Genomic DNA, 23,172 nt, shown 5'->3' with positions numbered 1-23,172 from the left:
ATCTAAAGAAGAAGCAAAACGGGGCAATAGAGTGCTTTCATTCCCTTAATAACCTAAATACTGATTAATATTATATATTGGGTCATTTATTTTGTTAAATACTGTTCGTGCTTAAATAAATCTCCAGACCCAATTGTATTATTGTAATTTCAACTGAAATAATTCAGATTCTATATGACTGGCTAATATTTCACCCAGACCATTATTTCTTAGAGTCTGATTTATTTATTATACACTTTTTCGCTATTCATTCAAGATCCTAATCGCTGTGAACAACAAGGAATTACATTTTTTTCCCAATGGTAGACACAAACCGTCCACAGACGTCGGTCACTACTAAAGTCAGAAGCGGTGCTCACTTTATTATGGAGGCACCTAATAGGTGGGCCACCTTTGCCTCCTATGAGGGGACGGACAAATACAACTATGTCTTCTCCAGGGATTCGAACCCAAACACTTTGGTATGGCAGTCGGCTTCCCTAACCACTATACCGTCTGGATGGCAACAAGGGATTACTGTACTGTAAAATCATTGACATATAAAATGCTTCGAAATTACCTTGCATTATTACCATGAAAACATTTTGAAAATTACAGAAAATATCTGCATAATTAGAGGAACAAAATCGTCAGCCAGATAAGCGTAGCACCAACTTTTTATAAATTACTCTCATATCTAGATAAAGTTGCGCTCAGCGTGTTAAAAACGCATACTTCTGTTTTACATCTGAAAATAATAAGTTGGAAATGAAGTTTTAGCTTAAATATATCATTTGCAAATGAGAAAAACAAATATAAGCTAAAAATATGAAAGGAATCACATCCTAACACTGAAAGCTCTAGTCACGAAAGACTAGATACTTCAATTTGTTGATTCCGTGTGTAAAATACCCCTTTCTTGAAAGGTCGAGCCCTTGTGTAATGCAAGTGCGTGCAGTGAGAATGCTAAAATATAGATTGTGTATCATATCATCCGCACGCGAAGAACATTGTATCTCCTAGCAACAAGCTATGCTTCTTCTCTCCGCCCATCTGCATTCCCATACACCCATTTTTGAAAGCTGCTCATAAAGAGTTGTTTTTTCAGTGGCAAACTAGAAACCTGTGAGAATCTACAGTTGACAATGGTTAAAATTTGACAATCTTTTTTTCCATTCCTACTTCTGATTGAGGTAATTAGTGCAAGGTAAGATTATAAAGACAGTAGATTAATTATTCGAAATTTATAATGGGAAATGATCGTAAGATGGGAGGCAGTCTTTGAAACTGTGGTTAAATTTAATATTGTAAATAAAAAGGATATTTTTTAATTCATAATTAGAAAAAAATTATGACTTCATCCTAGACTTCTTAATTATTATTATCATATACTTATTATTATCTTAATTCATTACCATTAAAACTTTAGAAAGATTTCATAAATTATATTATATCCTCGCAACTCATAATTAAATAATTAACTACTTTTTTACTTTTCTTTTATTATAAAAATTACTCAGATTAAGCCAGTTAAAATTATTGTTGTCGTTTTTATAAATAATGCAATATTTCAGGATCTGTGAAAGTTTTCTTCCTGAACTGAAGGAGGTATAAAAATTAGACTGCGTCTTTATTGGCATTTATTGGATTGTAAAATGTTATGTTATGCCCAGATATATTATATGCGACAAAATTAAGTACATATAGATAAATTCTGAATGTTAATAATTTAGATATTTTTAATGATCTAATTATATGTTTTTAATTTATCAAAATGAAATTGAACAAACTCCGTACGTTTCGTACAATTCTCCCCTTTTTTCAACAGAGCCCTCAGACTTATTTTATCATTAGGTCATTGGTTTATATCCGTTTGTCATTAGATACATTAGGTTATATCGATGCAGGAACGTGAAAATGTGTAATACTCTCACCAGGATTCGAGCTCTGTACCTCCCAAATACGCATCGAGCGTGCTTCCAATTACACCAGGAAGGCATACGGAAAGGAGGAAGAAAATACCTTATTTACTCCCCCTTTTAAAGAGTGACTTAACATTAGGAGACCCAGCTGCCAAATCCTGCTGGTGGCGAACTATCTTCCACTACCTTTTAGTCCAGGCGCCACTCGTACAGTCAATGAGAATTTTTCGATGTCAAAACACTGAGAGAATCAACAATGTCGAACTTTAGACCTCCCGAAAACTCTTCGAGCATGCTTCCAGGTACATCACGAAGGCATGAGGTACGGATAGAGAAAAATACCTTATATATTATTTCCGTACTTCTATGCTATGTTCTAAGCAATTTTATGAGTGCAAGTGAATGAAAATTAATTTAATCTCTCAAATGTTTTTTAGATACTTAGAAAAGAACATAAATTGGAATTTAGTAATTATATTAACTAATTTTATGTTATAACCAATTATAAATTATAAATAAATTTATCTAAATAAATTAATACCGCAGAATATTGGTAAAATTTAAAGAAAAATATCCGATCGGGTAATTAATGACTTATATTTGACTTCATTTTCCAAGGCACACGCTTCTGTTTATTCGCGTAGTAGTTTTTGAACAAAAAGTTGTGTATGTTTATAATTAGAGATAGATTGATTGATGCATGCATGTATGTATGCATTTATGCATACGTTCATGTGCCACGCTGATAGCTGAACACTGGTAGCTATCATCCGAGTTCGATTCCAGGCAAACGGCTGGCTGTATAGGCATTTTCCTGGTTTTTTCATGTAAAACATGTATACGAGCCAGTTTACCTCACAAATTCCCCCACAAATTCATCCCTGCCCTTAAATGTATAGCTCCAGAGAGCTTTTCCATAATCAATCAAACCAAATCCTGCGTCCGTGGAAGAATGGATGGATGCACGCATAAAAATGGTCATGTATTATAGATAATGAATAGAAATAAATTTATAAAGACAACTACTCGGAAACATACCGAACCATTAACCTGTTAATTCCTCAGTTTTGAAATTTAAAAAGTAAAATGAGTTTCAAAACATTCAGCTGTTAGTATAGAAGTCCGTCAATTATATGAATAGATATATGCAAAATATAAACCATTGTGTAGTATTACTACTGCATCAAAGCATTGGAAATTAACCTAACTAACAATTCCAGATAATGTCCAATCAGAAAGTGGCCAAGCGTAGAAGACCTTCTGTGGCTGATGATGAAGTAGGTGAAGCTTGGAATTCCAACAAAGATATTGAAGATGAAGGGATAATGGTAGACGATCTGTATATACAAGCAGATGAAACTGATATCATACCTGAGAAAGAAAGAACTGGTTGTTGGCATGGCTGTATGCGCAGCATCAAAGGTGAGCGTATACTATTATCTAAAATGTTAATACTATTTTGTAATTTCTCATCCATATGAAAGTTATGCAACATGCACTAAAAGTTTGTCCGTCAGTAATAATGCTGATATTACGTGCAGAACTCATAAAGTATTCGGCACTTATAATTCTTATCATTTGAGATCAGGAGATGAGCATTTATTTGAAAATAAATTATATTAACATGTAATAAATTATGTCGTCGATATGGAACATTATCTTATTATAGTATCACTAGACTTAATTTTTTTTCTTTTTAAAACGCGTTAACAATAATATTATTGCCAATCTGCTCTTAATGGAATTTTCGCAGCGATTTCTAATGGCCCATAAGGCAGTATTTGCGATAAGTCATGACAGGTAACATCGCGCAAAGTGATTTTCTAAAAATATGAAATTTTATAAATTTTGAATTCTTTCGTATCTGTCTCACACATCTATAAATATCTGAAATCAATTTTACAGGCTTTATTTCAAACATTTTATATGTTGTTAGAGAAAAATCAACTGGAAATATTCCAAAGGTTTACCTAAAAGTGTAATCAATCCATCGCCATTTAATAATTTTAACAAGCTACATCTCATTTCAACAAAGGAAAAAAATTCTGAATTTTACATCACTAATTATCAAAAATGATATTCGTATCCTTATATGGCATTCCAAGTACGATGATATTTTAAGCTTATAAAAAATTTAAGAAATTTAATACACATTAACGAATTGTACACTTATAAGAATAATTGAAGCTATAAAAAAACGTAATTATTTATTTTCTTTATGTACATTTTTAAAGAAATTGGTATTTGGGACATAATTTTAGATTTAATAGAAGTAATGAAATAATAATTGACCATCAACAATATTTCACCTATTTTAATGAGCATTTATGGAGTACTACGCACTTTTTATTACAACTTTTACGCAATTTTATGTAGCTGAAATCCTAAAAATATGATAAAGTATGATATTCTAACTTCTAATAGCATAACGTTTGCTAGAAGCTACTCTATTTAATTTTCAAGCTCGTTTTCATAGTTTTACCGTTTAAATTATGTTTCTTACTTAATTGTAAGTGTTTAAAATTTTTATTACTAAATTTACTTGATTCTAAGTGTTTAAAATTCTCAGATTAATCACAAATCTCATTAAACACAATAATCTCATTATTATTCTATTTTCCTGTCTTGTTAGTTGCAAAATCACATTATAAACATGTTTGAATTCCCAATTAATGCCTTTTTATTAATAAAATAGATTCTTCCTCTCTATATAACATCTGAACGTTTGAGGAATTTACAGCATAGATGCTTTGCAAGTGCGATTTAACACATTGATAAAATAAAGAAAACTTACATTGCCCCATGTTAAAGAACCTGAACTTTACATCAAGAACCACATTAAGAATTTTTCTTTGCTAAATGATATCTTATCTATATGTTTTTTTTTTATTCTAGTAAACCTGTAGAGTCATCAGGCATTTTTGAACCAGAAGCGCATAAAAAATTAGCAATGCCCTCTTTCTTTGATAATACTTCTTCTTTTTGGGTTACATATTCAAAATATCTACTCTAAAAAATTAAATTTTTGTTTTAATTAGTTTGGAACTAGGAGAGGATATTTTCCACCTCAATAGCAATAATAAATTTTCATATAAAATGTAAACTATTTTAATATCATCTCAAATATTTCATTTGTTATCATTTTGAGTCTAGTTTCTAGAAGCTCTCATTACTAGGAACGAGGTTACATGTTAATATATGCTTCACAGAGAAAGTTTGCGTTGTTTCTGAAATACTAGAATTTTTTTATCTTAGTTTTCTATCATTATGCATATGTTCTTTTGCCAAGTTTTATTTCATGCCATTCATCCATACTTAAGACTTATGCTCCCCAAGCAACAATTTCTATACTTCAATTTACTTTAGTTATGCGTAAATTTTTCAAAATAGAAAAATACAGTTTTCGACTTTCCGTTTTTTGTGGCTCAGAAGTGTGGTATTTGCTACAGAAGTATCTCGAAGAATACTCATATGAAAGTTTCAAGATCTATGAAAATTTATGAAAGGAATTAATGAAATGTAGTCATAGAGACAAGAGCTTTGAGTAAGTTTTCATGAATTGAAGGTCAGCAAGGTCATTTGTCCAGGAAGATGACAGCTGATGAAAGATGTGCTATATAGGCTCAATAAAAGAATTTAGAACTTGGAGTTTAGAATAGGGAATATTTCCCGCATGCATAGTGAAATAAAAGACTGGGAATATGTATACGCCATTAGCAAATGCAGAAGCTTTCAGGAGTGTGCTTTCACTTTTTCTACAAAAGAAAAATGGCCTACTTTGGAATGGATAGTTTGTAGGATATCTGATCTTTCTCTGTTGTAACTTTAGCCGAACCTCAACACTACTCAAGTGACTTATGGTTTGTTTAAGACGAATTCTGACTTTCGCAGAAATAAAAATATCTGATGTGTGCACCACATGACTTCCTTGTACGAAATATTAAATTATACGCATTTTTTCTTGTATTTCATTTAAACTTATTGGATTGAATTAAATCTACTTTGTTGATAGCGCATAAACTACAATAGAATAAATGCAGTCTTTAAAATTCACACTATTTGTTTAACATTTTGACACTCTAGCGCTAGGTTCACTTAACAGTATTATATTTCGTTCATATTTAACTCAGAATGCACAAAATTTATATCATTTAAAGAATTATCTAATCGTTGCCACATGTTCTATTCAAATACTATAATAAAGCTAGAACGATGTATAAAAGAAATTAAGCAAGCAAAGCAAAAAAGAAACAGCTCTTCACAGACGAATGAGTATTTCTCATTCAATTAATGCCGTTCTCACTTCGCGACAAGGCAAAAATACATAAAAACTCAAAATATCTGTATTAAAAATTACGAAGTAATTCTTAAACACTTATTTCCTCGAAAAAATTCCAGAAAGGATTAAGCATGATTTAATTTGCAATAATAAATGAAGGCGTTATCTTTGTTGTTGCGAAGCTACGTTTCTCTAGATTGGCAACAAATCCACTATCCTGCTGTTTCAAATGTAAACAAGCAATGGCCGCCATCAAAAAAAAATTATTAGGTTTAGCGGCACTTAAACAACTTTAAAATTGTTGATAATTCTAAAAATATTGCATACAGATTTACTAAAGGCATAAAACCTTAACCGGAAGATAAGAACAACATAATTCAATCATTTTTAAAGCAAAAATTTACAATTTACAAACATATAAGAGTAAAGAAACTGAGATCACTGAGCCGAGTAACAGAGTGGATATATATATAAATATATTTATATACGTTTGGTGCGGCCGATTGCAACCAAAATACGAGGTGCACATCTACATGTTATAGCAGTCCTCTATACAAAATGTCAACGTTCTGAGGCTACTCGTTTTTGAGTTATGCGAGATAAGTACGTACATACGTTCGTACAGACGCCACGAAAAATTCTCTTCAGAATTCATTTTAAAGCAGTTTTATAATTTTTTTTTGGAGGAAAAGAGTATTTTATTCTTTCCTTACGTACAGATATCACTCAAAAACATCGTTAAATTGCATTCGAAAGCGGTCAAAGTGGATATTTTCGTTGAAATATGCTGCCTGAAGCTTTTCGCGATTACAATACTTCCTTTTTACTTCGTACAAGGAAGTAAAAAAAAAAAAAGAACTTATTATTTTCAATTGCTTGTGTCGGCAGGATGATGCTATCAACACCGTTAGCAATGCTTGTTTTGTTCAAAAGGTAACATCACTTTTTTATATTTTGAAATAGATCAGGTCACCTAGCCTTAGTTTTAGATTTAATGTAAGCTTTTTCTCATAAAACAGTTCCTAACATTTTAGCTATCATAAATTTCAGCATTTACTGAATTCACTATAACATTCTAGTAGCACATGAGTCAACCACATTCTTAACTTTTATGCCCTCTTGTTAGTTAATGATATTATGACATTAGAAATGCCAAAAAATCTTCAAAGTAAAAAGCGAAATAAGACAGTAAATTAATATTGAGCAATTTGATAAGTTTTGGGGACAAACATAGGATATCTAACCAACTCAAAATTTTAAGAGATCCTTACACACATATACGCGTAGACACACACAATAAAAGGTAAAACATAAAGTTTGCAAACCCATCTTCGATACTTTCGTTTCGAAATATTGTTCTATAAATCTAGGAGCACCATTACCTAGAGCCTCAATATATGTTTTTCTCGGATGTTCCCGTCTCACAATTAACTATTCTCTACTGTAGAATATTACTGTCAGCGTGACTTTTCACACTCGTTAAAACTTTCAAGGAGTACTTTTAAGCCGAAAACCAATTTAAAATAGCAACACATAAATCGTGTTACTAGTGAAGAAGGTCTTTTTAATCACCACGTGAAGTCACGATATTTCAATCTCATCCCCTTGGAAACAAAATTATTTCTTTTGCGTTTTATTTGCCATGTGTGTACTTGGATACGTTGCAATCAACCTAGGTGAAACAAAAAGGATTTATTTACTCGTGTAAGTTGTATATCATGTCAGCAAGATCATAACAAAAATAAGAAAAAGATTTATATTAACGAAAATGGAGAAAAGAGAGCGAAAATAATAAAAAAGTGTTAACCAATTTCTGCGGTAAGGAAGAAATATCGAAAGATGAAAAACTGAAATAAATACAAATTTCTTAAAGGACCTGTTATTTTTATTCATGTTTTTATATTAAATGTTCTCTTTTTTTTCTTTAAATATTGCATTTAGATAATTTTGTGTTTGCGCAAACTCATCCCCAGAGATTTCTTATATTTCTTAAATGTTATTATTTAGTTGTCTCGCACCAGTTCCGCGCTATTTTTAAGCATCTTTTTGAATTTCAACGTTTGTTTAAGCTCAAATAAAATCATTATTTTTTAAGCTTTCCCTCATTCATCTTCATTCGCCTTATATGAATTTAATTAAGCATTTATATCTTCAGCATCTCCTTATCATTTAATATTCTTTATTTCATCCTAATTCAACTTCTATACTTTAAGCATCCCCTTATTTTAGTTTTGTTTACTTCATCTCAACTAAAGCCATATTCCCGTAGCTATTTTTTAGTTTTTATTGTTTCGTTTCAATTAAGCACCTATTACTTAAGCATCTCTTTACTATTTGGTGTTCTTTGTGTTGCGATAACTAAGTCTCTGCTCTGGTATTAAAACGTGTTATCGAATATTTGTTTGTTTAAGTTTTCAGAATTTATGAAGCATTATAAAATGCAATTTAGTTGACGAACGTTTTATGAAAACTTAAAACATTTTCTGTCTAAAATGATTTGCTTCCTCTCGTTTGATAAATGTTGCTTTCCGTGAACATATTTTGGATATTCATTCTTATTCATTTTTACTTTTATTTCAACACATTCATTAATTCGTTTCCTTCTAGTGACTGATTTAGAGACTGGGGCGTTGATTACAGGCATATTCCTCATTAATAGACTCAGCTCCAAATGCTAAAGAAGAATGGACCTTTAAGTCTATGACATGATAAATCGTATCATTTTTGCATGATCTATCTCAAATAAAATTCCGAATTAGAAATTTTGGACTTATATCCATGATATCAACTTTTCAGTTTCTATTTTGTCACATGTAACAGAAGTCATAAAATATTTGTGAATGAATTCCTAGCTTACAGTTTTTACTCATTTGAAAAACGCTTATTTTGATATTTAGTTGAAAAATTTAAAAAACATTATTAGTCGGTTTAAGTGGAAATTTAATATTGTTTTTACTTCTATTAGATAAAACATAGTAATTTATTTTAAACCATTTTTATTAAATTCGTAATGAATAGTTTCGTACTGACCGCATTAATATGTACATACTAGAATAGGCCAGTGTAGCTGACTAAAAAATTCTTATATTTGCATATTTTTTAAACTAAATAAATAAAATAAAAAAGAACTTAAATAAATTTGAAAGCTTTCAGATTTTCCATTACAACCAAAGGGGCGTTTTTTTTTTCTAAGATTTGTGTGGTACCTTTATTTATTAAATATCATGATCTTTGCACTTAAATCATAAAATCCAATTTAACAGCAATATAGCAAAATAATTTTAAAATGAGCATATCTTTAGAATTTTCGGTACATAGTCTCGCGCGTTGGAGATAGTAATGCGTGTGTGTGTTTTTCCCTCTTTACAGTGTTTCCATTGCTCGGTTTGAAATCGTTGAGTTTGTGAATCAAAAATTGATCAAAGTGTTACGAAATACGAAACCGGTAATAAAACAAATTCCAAATTCCAAATTAGGGCTGACAGATGCCCATATTCGGTATTTAATTTCTTTAAATGTACAAGGCGATAATATTTGGTGGCAACAATTTGAAAAATGAAACGGACATTTTTTCATAGTTTTCAACTCAAATTTCCAAAACGAATTAATAGCCCTTCTGGGAAAAAAAAAAATTGAAGGCTTTCAGATTTTATATTACGTTCAAAGGAGCGCTTTTTTAATGTTTTGTGTGTTACCTTTATTTATTTATTTATTAAATTTCATGTTCTTCCATAAAAGTCTTAAAACTCAAAATTCAACTCAACAGCAGTATCACAAAATAATTTAAAAATAGCGCATCTTTGGAAATTCCGATACACTGTCTCGCGTGCTGGAGTTAATTTTTTTTTTCTTACAGTGTTGTCATTCCTCACTTTGAAATCGTTGAGTTTGTTAACCGAAAACTCATAAATTCTTTACAAAATAGGAAATAGATAATAAAACCAATTCTAAATTTGGACTTCCAAATGCCCATATTCGGGTGGAGATGTACGTCATTCAAAATTTGATGGCTCTAGATACCGTCGTTTTTTCACAGTGCGAGAAACATAGACACATTTATGCAGATTCTTCATTATTTAATTTCTTTAAATATAATGCAAGGCGATAATATTTGGTGGCAACAATGACATTTGGTGACATTTAAAATTTTCGACGCAAAATCCCGAAACGAAATTAATAGCCCTTCCGGGCTAACGCCCTATGGGCTTAAAACATTGACTAATAATTTAACGATATTACGAAAAATAATTTCTTTCAAAATATTTTTATAAATTGTTAAGTGTTTCTAACCTTCTGATATAAGTTTGGTTTATATTTCACTCTGATATTTATTTCTAAAGTTTATAGTAAAATAACTATAATAAATATAGTTCAAAAAGTGCATAGTATTGCATAATGTAGCCTTCGTAATTTGCGCTCGTTATATACACTATCACGTAACTGTAGACAAGATCAAGTAGGTAGAAATACAAGGGCAAGCAAGGCATCCACTAGTGAATACAAACCTTACTGCAGCACGAAATTAGCCAAATCGGAGTCGATTATGATAAAATGATGGAGATTTCGTAGGAAGTATCAAACAAGGTGACTATACTACAACTTTTGCTCTTCCCGACCAGAAATCTTTGAACATGTGATGTCATTAACCTTAGTCTGGTCTACAGTAACTACTATTCCCCTATCTCGGGGAATTAAATGCAATTGCTTCTCCTTTTCTTCCACTTCTGTAAGTCAAAGTGGCGATACTTAACTTGACCATTGGGGGAAAAGTGCTATTATTGTTTATCTACTGAGCTTGGTACCAAGCAAGTCTTCTGCAACAGACATGTCAAATCTACTACATCAGGCAGGCCAAATGGTCAACAATGAATAAAGATGCAAGCGGCAACAATAAGTAGAACCCATTTTCACTTATGTAGTCAAAAAAATTAGTATATAAACAAAATGTTACCTATTGCTGAAATTCTTTAAAAATAGAAGGAACATAAGAACATCCTTCTAAAAGGTGATGCATACCTGATAATTTTATCTCGAAACCTGCCATCGATTTTCAGCAACTAGCTTTCAAATGTCTGCAGGCATATTGCTTGCAGTAGCGATTTTCAGAACAGGTCAGATAAATGTTTCTTAATTTGGATCTAATAGGCGATTTGTTTTTTTCATAAATGAGGAAAGTTTTTCACCCTGACACATGCTACCAAACATAAATGTGGAGATCATCGACGACCGATGCTGACTTAGCGAATTACCAGCTGACGTCATCCCAGCCTAGCACAGTGTGCAGCAGACGAGACCAACGGGAGATAGCGTCCAGATGTGAGCGAGAGTGGAGCGAAGCAGATCGCTTGCTTGTCTTCAAGAATTGAAGAAGACAGACGGTCTTCTTTGGCGTTTAAGCTGATCATATTATTTAAAGCTAGCCATGGATGTTTGTGTGAAAGGACTGAAATGTTCATCCTGTGGACTGATAATTCATTCCTGCAACATTAATTTTTACTTAACCTTTATTACTTTTATCTATATCTTATTAGTAAAATAAAAGCATTTAACAATGCAATATTCGTGCTCTATTGTTTTGCAATTAAAACCTACAAACTTTGGCGACCAACCGTCGGGCGACGAGCTCATCAACGATCTCGAAAGTGTGCCACTAGGATTCGGAACTGTGTATTGAACTGACTGAGTGAACTGTTCTCACAAGCTATTGGATATATTGGATTACTGTTTAAGTGTGTGGATTACCCCTATTGAAGACGATCATTTGTCGGGTGAGTACAAAACTTTCTTTAAAATATGAAGTTAGTAGAAATTCCAGAATTGGAAGGAGCTTTAAAGAACAGTAAAAGTTCTGAAATCAAAAGTTTGCAAAAGCTTATTTTTAATATTGATGGAGACCGAAGTAACCGGAAAAGATTACGGGAATTTTCTGGCTTTATATTTAAACCAGATTCTGAAGAGTTTAATAAGAAAATAGATACAGTGCAGAATAGTTTTACTTTGAATGAGTTAATTAAAGTTTGTAATGTACTATGCATAAATTCAGAAGGTTTAAAATCAGAAGTCGTAACCCGAATTGTCTCTTTCCTATGTGATTTGTCTGTATTATTTGAAAATATTTTGCATGAAGAAAATAGTGATATTGAAGATGAAACTGTTAATAAAATTTCTGAAATAATGCTTGATTATAATCAAAGAGACAATCCTGGTTTTAATGAGTCTCAAGTAAATAACAGCATGCAGCTTCCAATTCAAGATCATTTTAAACCTCATTTTAGTTTTTCGGATATTGAAAGTATTGTTAATCCTTTTTCTGGTAATGCATATGAAAATGTTGATAAATGGATTGATGAATTTGAAGATGTTATAAATTCTTTGAAATTGAGTGATTTGCTTAAATTAGTTTTTGCTAAAAGATCATTAAAAGTTAAAGCGAAACTATTTATTCAGAGTGAACCTAAAGTTAATGAATGGTGTAAGTTAAAAAAGCTTTTGAAATCTGAATTTGGTAAAGCTTTTAATTCTGCTGAATTGCATGAAATGTTATGTAAGCGTAAATTAATGCCTAATGAATCTTTAGATGAGTATTTTTTGAAAATGAAAGAAATGTGTTCGCGAGGTAATATTGAAGATGCTTCATTAATTAAATGTGTCATAGATGGTATTCCCGATTCTGTGGTGAGGAAAACTATACTATATGGTTGCGAAACAATATCTGAATTTAAACAAAGGCTTAAATTTTATGATAAAATGAGATCGGACAATGATAAGTTTAAAAATCCGAAACCGAAAGTAGACACTTAAGTTAAAGATGGAAGTAAGCTTGCGTCATCAAACCGAAATCAATATAACGTAAAATAAGATCAAATGTTTTAATTGCGAGGAATTTGGGCATAAGTCAAATCACTGTGTAAACAAATCGAAGGGAATAAAATGTTTTAAATGTAAAAAGTTTGGGCATAAATCAACTGATTGTCAAGACCAGCCCGAGAAACAAGCGGTTTTAATACAACGAATTTTTGATAAGGATAGAATTATGAAGACTGTAGAAATAAATAATCATTTAGTTGATAGTCTAGTTGACACTGGTTCGGATGTGGCGATATGCAGCGTGGAGTTACACAAGCAGATTGGTTCTCCAAGTTTAAATTGTAGCGATATCACATTAAACGGAATTGAATCAAAGCAAACGTATCCCATCGGCTTTTTTATTTCTGATATTCCAATTGATAGTTTTTCACTTCGTACGAAAATTTATGTGGTCAAGTCGTTATGTAATCAAACTGTATTAGGTTTAGATGTAATGAATCAGTTTAACTTCTCTTTTACCGAGAATGGCCATCAAATAATTTCGCATCGGAATAAAAGTAATGTAAACTTCATAACTGCTGAGTCATCTCGAAATGCTAACGTTCGTTGCGTTATAGGAAATTTGAATATTGCTGTGTTATTGAAGAATGTTTATGATCTTTCTCTATCGCCTGGCGTCTCCGTTAATATAAACAAAAACCCCGAAAGCGGAAGTAGCTCGAAGTTTAATTACCTTTCACATCTGTGATGCTATTTCTGTCAACGAGATTGATTTATCGCATATTTCGAGTGCGGAACATAAAGAAAGACTGTGTAAATTAATCTATTCGTACCAGCCTCGGAAAAATAGACAGTCTGACTTTAAGATGCAAATAAATTTATGCGACGAAATTACTGTCTGTCAAAATAGAAGATACATGTCTTTCGCGGAACAGAAAATTGTTGACGATCAAATTAATGAATGGCTGAAAGAAAAAATAATAAAGCCTAGCAACTCTAACTATGCTGCGCATATTGTTTTGTGTAGCAAGCGAGATAATTCTAAAAGATTATGCATTGACTATCGGAAAATAAATAAGAAGATTATTAAAGACAAATTTCCACTGCCTTTAATTCCGGAAGTACTTGATCGTTTAGAACAATCAAAGATATCAATCTTCACGACCCTAGATTTGAAAAATGGCTTTTCCATGTAGACATAGATGAAAACTGCACAAAATACACCGCGTTTGTAACGCATAATGGTATTTATGAATTTCTTAAAGCTCCTTTTGGTTTATGTATAGTCCAAATGTTTTTCAAAGGTACATTTATTCAACGTCGTGCTACAAAACATCGTGGGAGAAAACATTGCAAAGAGAAAACATCGCAGTTCTAAAACATCGTCGTACAAAATATCGTCGTCGAAAATAAAGCGGTTCAAAAACTTCGCAGTTTAAAAACATCGTCGTCGAAAATATCGTGGTAAAAAAAAAGTATATACAAATCATCGCATGACGATAACATCGCAGATATGCTTTTTTCAGGCTTTAATAACTGTAAATGGATATTCCCGTAATGATTTGTGAGCGCAAGATGGAAAGAAGGATAATTTTTTTTTTCATATTTTTTATTAACTAATAAATTTTTGCTGAAAAAGTAAGAAGGAGACTTAAGCATAGAAAATTAATGCAACTTATAGCACTTAATAGAATTTTAAACCGACATAGTTAACTAGCAGTGGTCATTAATAAATCATTTTTATAAAGTTTTTACTGGTAATTTTTTATGAAAAGTATTATCTAAAAAAGATTAGAAAAAGGAAGGTAAGTAACTGCATGACCTTATTTATAAAAAAATTGCTAAGTTAATTTTGAGATTATTTTCTTCACTTTTGTTAGTCTAATACTCTTATAGGGAAAATTATTTCTTGTTTTATTATTATTCTTAAAATGTCATTAAAATTTCCATGCACAGCGTGCAGTCAGTTACTTGAATGACGAGTTGTTAGTTATGAAGAAAGTCAGCTATGCATAATATTTCAGTAGGATTTGGATTTATTAGATTATGTCAAAGCACACTACGGCTATCTGCTTAAGGAGTGGGATTCCTTTGTGGAGTACATTCTCAGGAACTGGTTCACATGCACATTATACTTTAGGAAAATCACGAAAATCTTCGTGCAGCATTTTTTTTTTTTTTTTTTTTTGTTGTTGTTGTTGTTGTTGTTGTTTTTTAGAAATAATGTATACTTGCAGTGAACATTCTTGGTGACTATCTTCCTCTAAGACGAACAGTGTTTTTGAGAATAATAAACATTGGTTTTTAATCATTACGCAAGTTCACCACATTCACTCAAGATTAAACAGATATGGAATTTTGAGTAGTCGCTTTAAATAGGATTGCTTACATTTACTTTTAGATTTAGACATTTCTTATTTAGCACTTTAAAAGTATTATTTAATTTTTCATATACATTTTATTCGAAAATTTTGTAGTTACTTGTTGAACTTACAGTGGCCAACTTTCTAAAACAATTTTGAATGTTTTCTTCGGTATTTCTTAATTTTCAGAATATCTTAAATTATGCTCGCCAAAAATCTGTAGCGAAATTAAAATTAATATTTCTGAGTGAGATTCTATTTTGTAGCGATTCTTTGCCTAGCAACTTTGAAGCGACTAATTTTTCTTGTAGATTTTTAATTAAAAATAAAATTTAGTGAAATAAAAACTTAATCAAATTTCCTTTATATAGATTTTAAGGATAAAAACTGTACATATTTTATATTGTCTTTTCTTTTCACTGACTGAAACGTTTCAAGTACAATTTCTTTTTGTATTTATATGACAAATTTTTTGGAATAAGAAAATATAACATTTTTATGAATCATATGAATACATATTTATGAATCATATATGCTTTAGAAACATATGATTTTAAATATCAATCATAATTAGTGCGTCTAGGCATTAAACTATTGGAAAAAGATATCTTGAAAGAAGGCATGTTAATTTCCATGGTTTACGTTTTAAATCAAACAAAATTATCTTTTTGTTTTAATAATTTTACAAATCTTATTGTTTTTTTCATCTGTAATTAACTGTAGTTTTAGTTTCTCAGTTCATAATAATAAGCAAAGATATACTGTGAAATAGCTAAGTCAATGAGCATACGTGTGTTATTAAGTAAATGTAGAATTCAGTTTATGTACACCACTGTAAACAACAAATATACTAATTGCTTATCTGGATTTCTTTACCTCAACGTTAAACATTTTCTTCCTCTTACACTTCATAGGGAGGGAAAAAAGCTTCTCTATGTCTTTTCCCAGCCATAAAAACTCTACTACGATGTTCATTATTGCATTTGCATGTAACAAAAAGAACAAAATGTTGCATATAAGTTTATAACTTCATAGAGTTAGCCATTTTTTATACTTCGATAAGTGTTCTTTTTAATATTCACGTAAGGCTTAATTAGCATGTTGGCTATGATTCATACTATATACTTGTATAAAATCGAATCACATGCTTTTTTGAGTGCTGGATTGCTCAAAAAACTTTTTTTTCGTTTTATTGTTAAAATATGACTAATTTTTATATAAAGTGTAGTGGTGATGGTGCGTGTTAAGAGGACTACATATAGTCCTTATTCGTTTTGTATATTGTCCGTATTTACTAGTCCTTATTATATTACATATTATAGTAATGCATTTTAGTAATATTTACGAATTCGCATTGATACTGTGACACAATCATTTTGCTTCTTGAAGGGAACTTTTGCAATAAACTTCGAATGTTTCAGTTTCATCATAAAATGAATTATTTTTTATGGATATTTAGCACTAGGATTTTGATACGAAAAATATGATTTAAATTTTGTGCTCTAATTTTGCATTAAACTGGACCAAAATTTTTGGGAAATCCTCTTGTTATTGAAAACTAATACATATATAAAAGTAGAAAATAGTAGTTTCTCTAAATTGTTTTGAATTTCTTTTAAATGAATGTCAAATGCTCCTAGGATTAATATATTCCTAATTGTAATGGGTAAGAATTGCAGTAAAAATTATAGCTCATAGGAAATGCAGAATTATAAAACAATCAGATAATTATGAATTTTCTCAACTGTATTCAGAATTCTTGCATCTTTTTCTTTAGCATTGAGTCATCTATGATTGTTTCACTAATGACCTAGCTAACTACAATGTTATCAAATGAGTCTTACAAAAATGCATATTATGATGCTTCAAATCATTAAAACAGTATAGATAATGGCTATCTGGTTATACCTTTGTGTAAGGTCTTTCTGATTTGTATATAAAAATATTTGAGTTATATTTATTTTATTGACAAATGTTTAGAAAGCAGACGTAAAACTCTGATTGACTTAAATGAATGTAGGTCTTTACATTTATGACTTAAATAAATGTAGGTCTTTATACTGAAAGTAATGCTAGTTTCATAACTCCCTACAATTAAATATAATATGAATTTCTTGCATATCTATGAATTTGCAATTTGAAAGACACACAATTTGCATTTTTGATAGTCCAGTATCAATGAACACATAAATTCAGAAATTTTAATGAAGAAGATTTCTACTTTTTCTACAATATTCATTTAATTTATTTACAGTTATGTATAGAGTTTGAGCTTAATTTCAGGAGAGGAGACTAGAAATGTTAATCTTTTGTTTACTCGTTTACCTGTTGTAAAAGTATCTGGAAGTGGCATTCGAAGGTAATTTGAAATTTTTACTTAACTTTAATATCTTCTACAATTTAAACAAAATGAAGTAATGTGGTATGCATTATAGAAGAAGATATGATTTTACTAAATAATTACAATATTATTTTTAAAAAAAAACTGGTGTAAATATCTAATTTTTCTTTCATGTCTTTCTTTTTTCTTTTTCTTTTTTTTTTTTTTTTTTTTTTTTTTTTTTTCATTAAATTACTAGACAAATTGCGTACTTTTGACCGATCTTACTAAAAAAGGTTTGGTTCCTGGAGTAATCATCCAAATAATTTTAAAAATCATATAAAATGTGAAAAAGTTTGGATAGGAGGTAGTCAGCTGAGGAGCATTTGATATTTTCGTTTGAAAAGTAAAGAAAATATATACCTTTTCTCATATTAGATCTTTTCTTTTTTTTTTTTTTTTTTTTTTTTTTTTTTCCCCACACAAACCAACCTTATCTCATATAAAAAAAAAATAAAGCTTTGAAAACTACAGATCTCAATAAGTTCAATCTCAGTGCAGATTTCAAAAGTTCTTTTGATGCCCTTCAAGTTCCATAACAGACATAAAAATTCTTGTCAAAGGCATCTCTCGTGAATAAAAGATACATTTTTATTTTAATTAAAAAGAATAAATATTTTAGTTAAATAATAGTTTTACTTTTAATAAACATTAAGTTAAATTAAATTTAAATAATTCTCTTGCGCATTGATTTACGTAATGAAATTTGAATTTAACAAACATTCTCTATTCATAAAAAGCAAATTTAAAGTTAATTAAATTTTAAATTATGAAATTTAATTGTAAACAAATGAATGATTAATTATTGCTGCGAACTAATCTGCAATATCATTTAAATCCTGAATACATGGATGACGAAACACGAATTGAATAATTGAAGAGTTAGGTTTGGAGGCAACTTCCCTTGATAAGTTTGTCTACTGCTGCTCAACAATTATTCACTTATACATTTAAAAAAATTTTTTAGGATTAAAAAATGTTTTGGAATTATATATTTATTCATGGATTTTGATACTTTCACGTAATTTATATATGCTCTCAGAATTTAAATGATATTGTAGATTAGTTCGCAGCAGTAATTAATCATTTATTTGTTTGCAGTTAAATTTCATAATTTAAAATTTAATCAACTTTAAATTTGCTTTTTACGAATATAGAATGTTTGTTAAAGTTTTATTTTAAAAATATGTTTACTTTTTGTTTATTTGCATTTTTTCTATTGATTAGTTCTTAAATGATAATGTTTTTTAAAGAAATCGAAAGTTGATTAAAGAAATCGATATATTAATATATGAATATAATATATGAATCATATGCTGAAAAATTCTTTCCTTATGCTATTTACATACTCAAATGGGTTTTTTTATACTGAAATAAGTACTGGATATATACTGAAAAGTTTTTTACATTCATATACTGAAAAAGTATTTCCTTATGCTATTTATATAGTGAAAAATGTTTCCTTATTGTGAAATAAATACTGAATGTATACTGAAATGTGTTTTATATTCTTCCCTAATGCTATTCATATGCTAACTTGTTAGTTTTGAAAGGCTCTTTTTAACTTTCCCTCGATATTAATTTCCAAATTTAAGCTGAAACTTCGTTTGCAACATTAAACCACAGTATTTTATAAAAGAAGACTCCATCATAAGTTATCTATTTTATGAAGCAGTATAGAGATTGTTTGTTGAATTACATAATCACCTTGTATTAATGTTTATTTCTCAGATCAAATTATATCCAAAAGTGCATCCTGAAAAATTCGTTTACAATAGAACTGTGCTACTTTCAGATTTTGCAGTGCGTCAGGAAATAATATTTTGAATCTATACTTTAATCAAAAGTTGCCATTCTTAATATTATATTATTTTTATTAAACACAGTGCTTTATAATCCACTCTTTTACGATTTTTAAGTAATTATAAAAATTTATAGTTGTTATTGAATAATGAAAAATATTTATGGCACCATTATAAAATTTAGCGTAGATGTGTCAGCCTTGTTCAAAATTTGTAGCTTAAGAATAAACAATAATTTTACTTTCCTTCATTTCGTAAAAAAGGTGATATCATGTCAAAACTTTGCAAATAATGTACCATCTATTAATGCAGTTATAAAAAATTAATTAAATAATAAATACTTCATTGTATACATTTAAAAAATTAGGAGCGCGAGAAAACTGTAAACATAGCAGAAATTTCCGCCTAAGTTAGAACTAATGTTTAATATTGCTTCATAAATATTTGCGAATAAGCTATACATGGAAAACCATAAGCATATTTTGAGAATGTATTTTTGTAGCAAAAGACCGATGTTTATAGAGTTACCCATTGCAGAAAAACATGAAACTCTCTAAAATACCTTTCATATTTATCAAATAAAACTTCCATTTATATATCATTCTATATTTAGCAAATGAAAACCTGCTGTTAAGGATTTTTAACGTTAAATTTACATTACTGTCATATAATAAATTATTTTTAAAATTATGTTATATAATCAGTATTGATCAAAATTGAAACGACTAGGGATTTAAAAGCAAATCTCTTACCTCAGTTTTCAAATTTTCCTCCTTTTAAATATACAGAAACACGCAATAAAATACCGTACTGTCTCAAAACATAATGGTATCATATATGAAAACGTTTTGTCTTTTAAGAATCTTTCAGAAAGACAAAAGGGGCTTACATATAAGATGTGCCCACGTATATAAGTTTGACATATCAAAGTAAGTTACAAGAAAAGCCATTAAAAGTCTAATCTTATTATTTGAGATAAAATTAAGTAAATATATTTCCCATTGCTTTACGAGTTAAAAAATACTCTTAAACGTATTCTTTAATATTAAGCTGCCTGATCAGAATGATTTCAGAAAGGAATAGAAATTGAAAATTTCGTCTTATATGCATCCACAATGGTATTAAATTTACTAAATTTTATTAAAATATAGATAGCTTATTAAGCTAAAAATTTATCCACTGTAAACAAATACTCTAAAGTCATTTTCTCACACAAACATGAATTAATGAAAAATGAAACGAAATAAAATTTTAATTGATAGGAATTTTTCAAAAATATCGTTATTGTTAATACCAAATCTCCAATAAATTTTAGCTTCGCATACCGTTTCAGTTAATAAATGATATTTAAACGAACAAGGCATCACCATTTGTCGTTCATAATTTCCCTGATGAAATAAAATTTGATTTATACTACCAAAGAGTGTATACCAAAGAGGCTTAACACATTATACCAAAGAGGCTTAAATAAAACACATTATATGGAGTAAAATATCATTCACATATATTCATGAAAGCTAGTATAATTGTAAATATCAACTCTAAGAGCATAAAAATTCGCCTAATATTTTTCAGAAAATATAATGTAATTACGACTCATGTTAAAGCTGTAGTAATAAAAAAATGTATAATTATATCAGACATTAAACATCCTCATTAATTAATGTATAAAAAATTTACACCTGCAGTTGAAAATTGTAGGCTATTCCCCTTAAATAGTCTAAAATAGGCCGATCATTATAATCATTTACAATCTTTTGAATTCTGAGAGATGTATCTCTGTAAACTTTTCTACTTACTGGTGGATGGTGACCTGCAATGTATTGTTCAATTTTTATAGAATTTAAATTTTGTTCCTTTTTTAAGCAATCAATAAATTTTCAGATTGTTGGATGGCATCCATTCATAAGTTCGTTGAATCTGCGATGCCATCCTTCAACCGCCTTATTTGTCCTTGGAACTTTATCTTTTACAGCATCATAACAGTTCCAAAGAGAGATGTCAAACACTGGTCTGCGACGTTGTCCACGACGAGTAAATCTACCAATCCATGTGTCTTCAAAATAATTTATGATTGGCTGAATGATGTTCATATTATTTACAAAATAAGTAGATGATATTAATTGTTCAAATGCTTCAATGACATCTGAAGGAACGAAAGCCAAAGCTGCAAGTTGAGAGATTTCCAAAACGAAATTCGGATCAGTTTCATATTTACTTTGCAAACCTTCAGACTGAATCTTTCTATACACACACTGACTTAAATGAAAAAAAAATCCTCTCTGAATGATATTCGGAAAGGAATTTTTAAAGGCATTTATGGCAGCCTTAACAAAATCAGTCATTACAGTTTTGGGCTGCAGATTCGGTTTCAAAGATTTTATCACCGTAAACACTCTATTGTATGTTTCTTCGCGTTTGTTTGGCATTAATACATACACTGAAGGTATCACATTATCATATTTAACACCATGGATTATATAAATCTGACTGAAAAGCGGTGGTGTTGCTTTAAAAGTTCCATCAGCAAACCAGTTCGGACATTCAGCCATGAAGTCCAGATTTCTGAGGGTCGAAAAAATTAGAATTCTGTCTGTCTGCGCTCCACTGTCATACAGCAAAAATTTCTCTTCTTTTAGTGTTTTTGAAAACTGTTCTGGGATTACTAATTTTTCAAGACATCTAGGATTATGCAATGGCATTTCTCCGTGTCGAGCATATTTGATAATTTTTTAAATATTTTCCACTAGTGGTATATGCCCCGAAACAGCACAAGGAAGACCAATTGTACTAACTGCTGCTAAAGAATGTGTCGATTCTTGCGTTGTTACCGCACGCTCTTTAATTGAACTCATAATCTCTTTCGCTGTAATTTTGCCAGCATTTGGAGGATGCCCGTGAGATTTTTCAAGAATGATATTATCATCTTGAGTGTGAATTCGCCCTTTGCACTTACAAGTAAAATACTCTACACATTTCCAAATACTTTTCTCAGCACTAGCACGTTCAAAATTATAGATGTATCCTTTCACCATAAGTTGTTTACGGTTCTTTTGGCTGATGATATAGTGTAACGGCATGTTGGCTTCTCTGACAGAAAATGCAGTTAAGTTTCCGAGTTTCAGGTACAACTAAGACTTGGAGCATCAGACATACATTATTTACCTAATTGTCAAACAATGGTTTTCTCGAGGCAGGAGCCACCTGTTCAGGCTCAAATGACGTTTTACAGTTTGTTAAGTAAAAATAAGCAGGTGTTCCATTATTGAACACACTTAGTATATGTTTATTAGTAGTTGAACACCAGAAAAATTTCTGTGAACTGAAAAATGTCAGCTAAGCAATTTCCAATTTGATTTATTTTCAGTGTATCTGGAATCATTATTGCTAGTTTAAAACTAATGAGCAGTTTTTGTATATAGTGCTGGAACAGATTAAAAATTTAATAAAAATTAAACTCGAGGTTCCTTTCAGGTAACGAATATTAGCATCTTTACTGAGGAAAGCTAGTAAACAGAGTTTTGAAATCGGAATAAATTATTTAATTATCTTAAAATGGTTCAAACCCAAAGAAAAAGATCTTTAAATCAAATATCAGATAGTAATTGAATCTTAAAATAATTAGACTAAAATTTTATGA

General features: G+C 30.0%; 1 protein-coding gene across 1 annotated transcript in view; it reads left to right on the top strand.

The window, feature by feature from the left end:
- Positions 1-1,054: 1,054 nt before the first annotated feature.
- The window catches only part of LOC118179714 (polycystin-2-like), a 143,051-nt gene continuing 120,933 nt past the window's right edge, over positions 1,055-23,172 (top strand). The window contains exons 1-2 of the mRNA XM_085821915.1: positions 1,055-1,186; positions 3,122-3,323. Coding sequence (XP_085678041.1) covers positions 3,125-3,323 — 199 coding nt within the window. The 5' untranslated portion in view covers positions 1,055-1,186; positions 3,122-3,124. The remainder of the gene's footprint in view (positions 1,187-3,121; positions 3,324-23,172) is intronic.

This window comes from Stegodyphus dumicola, chromosome 8, assembly GCF_044657685.1.
Source record: "Stegodyphus dumicola isolate Sdum_Otavi_A_Nest chromosome 8, ASM4465768v1".
Classification (NCBI taxonomy): Eukaryota; Metazoa; Arthropoda; class Arachnida; order Araneae; family Eresidae; genus Stegodyphus; species Stegodyphus dumicola.
This window is presented reverse-complemented; position numbering and strand designations above follow the sequence as displayed.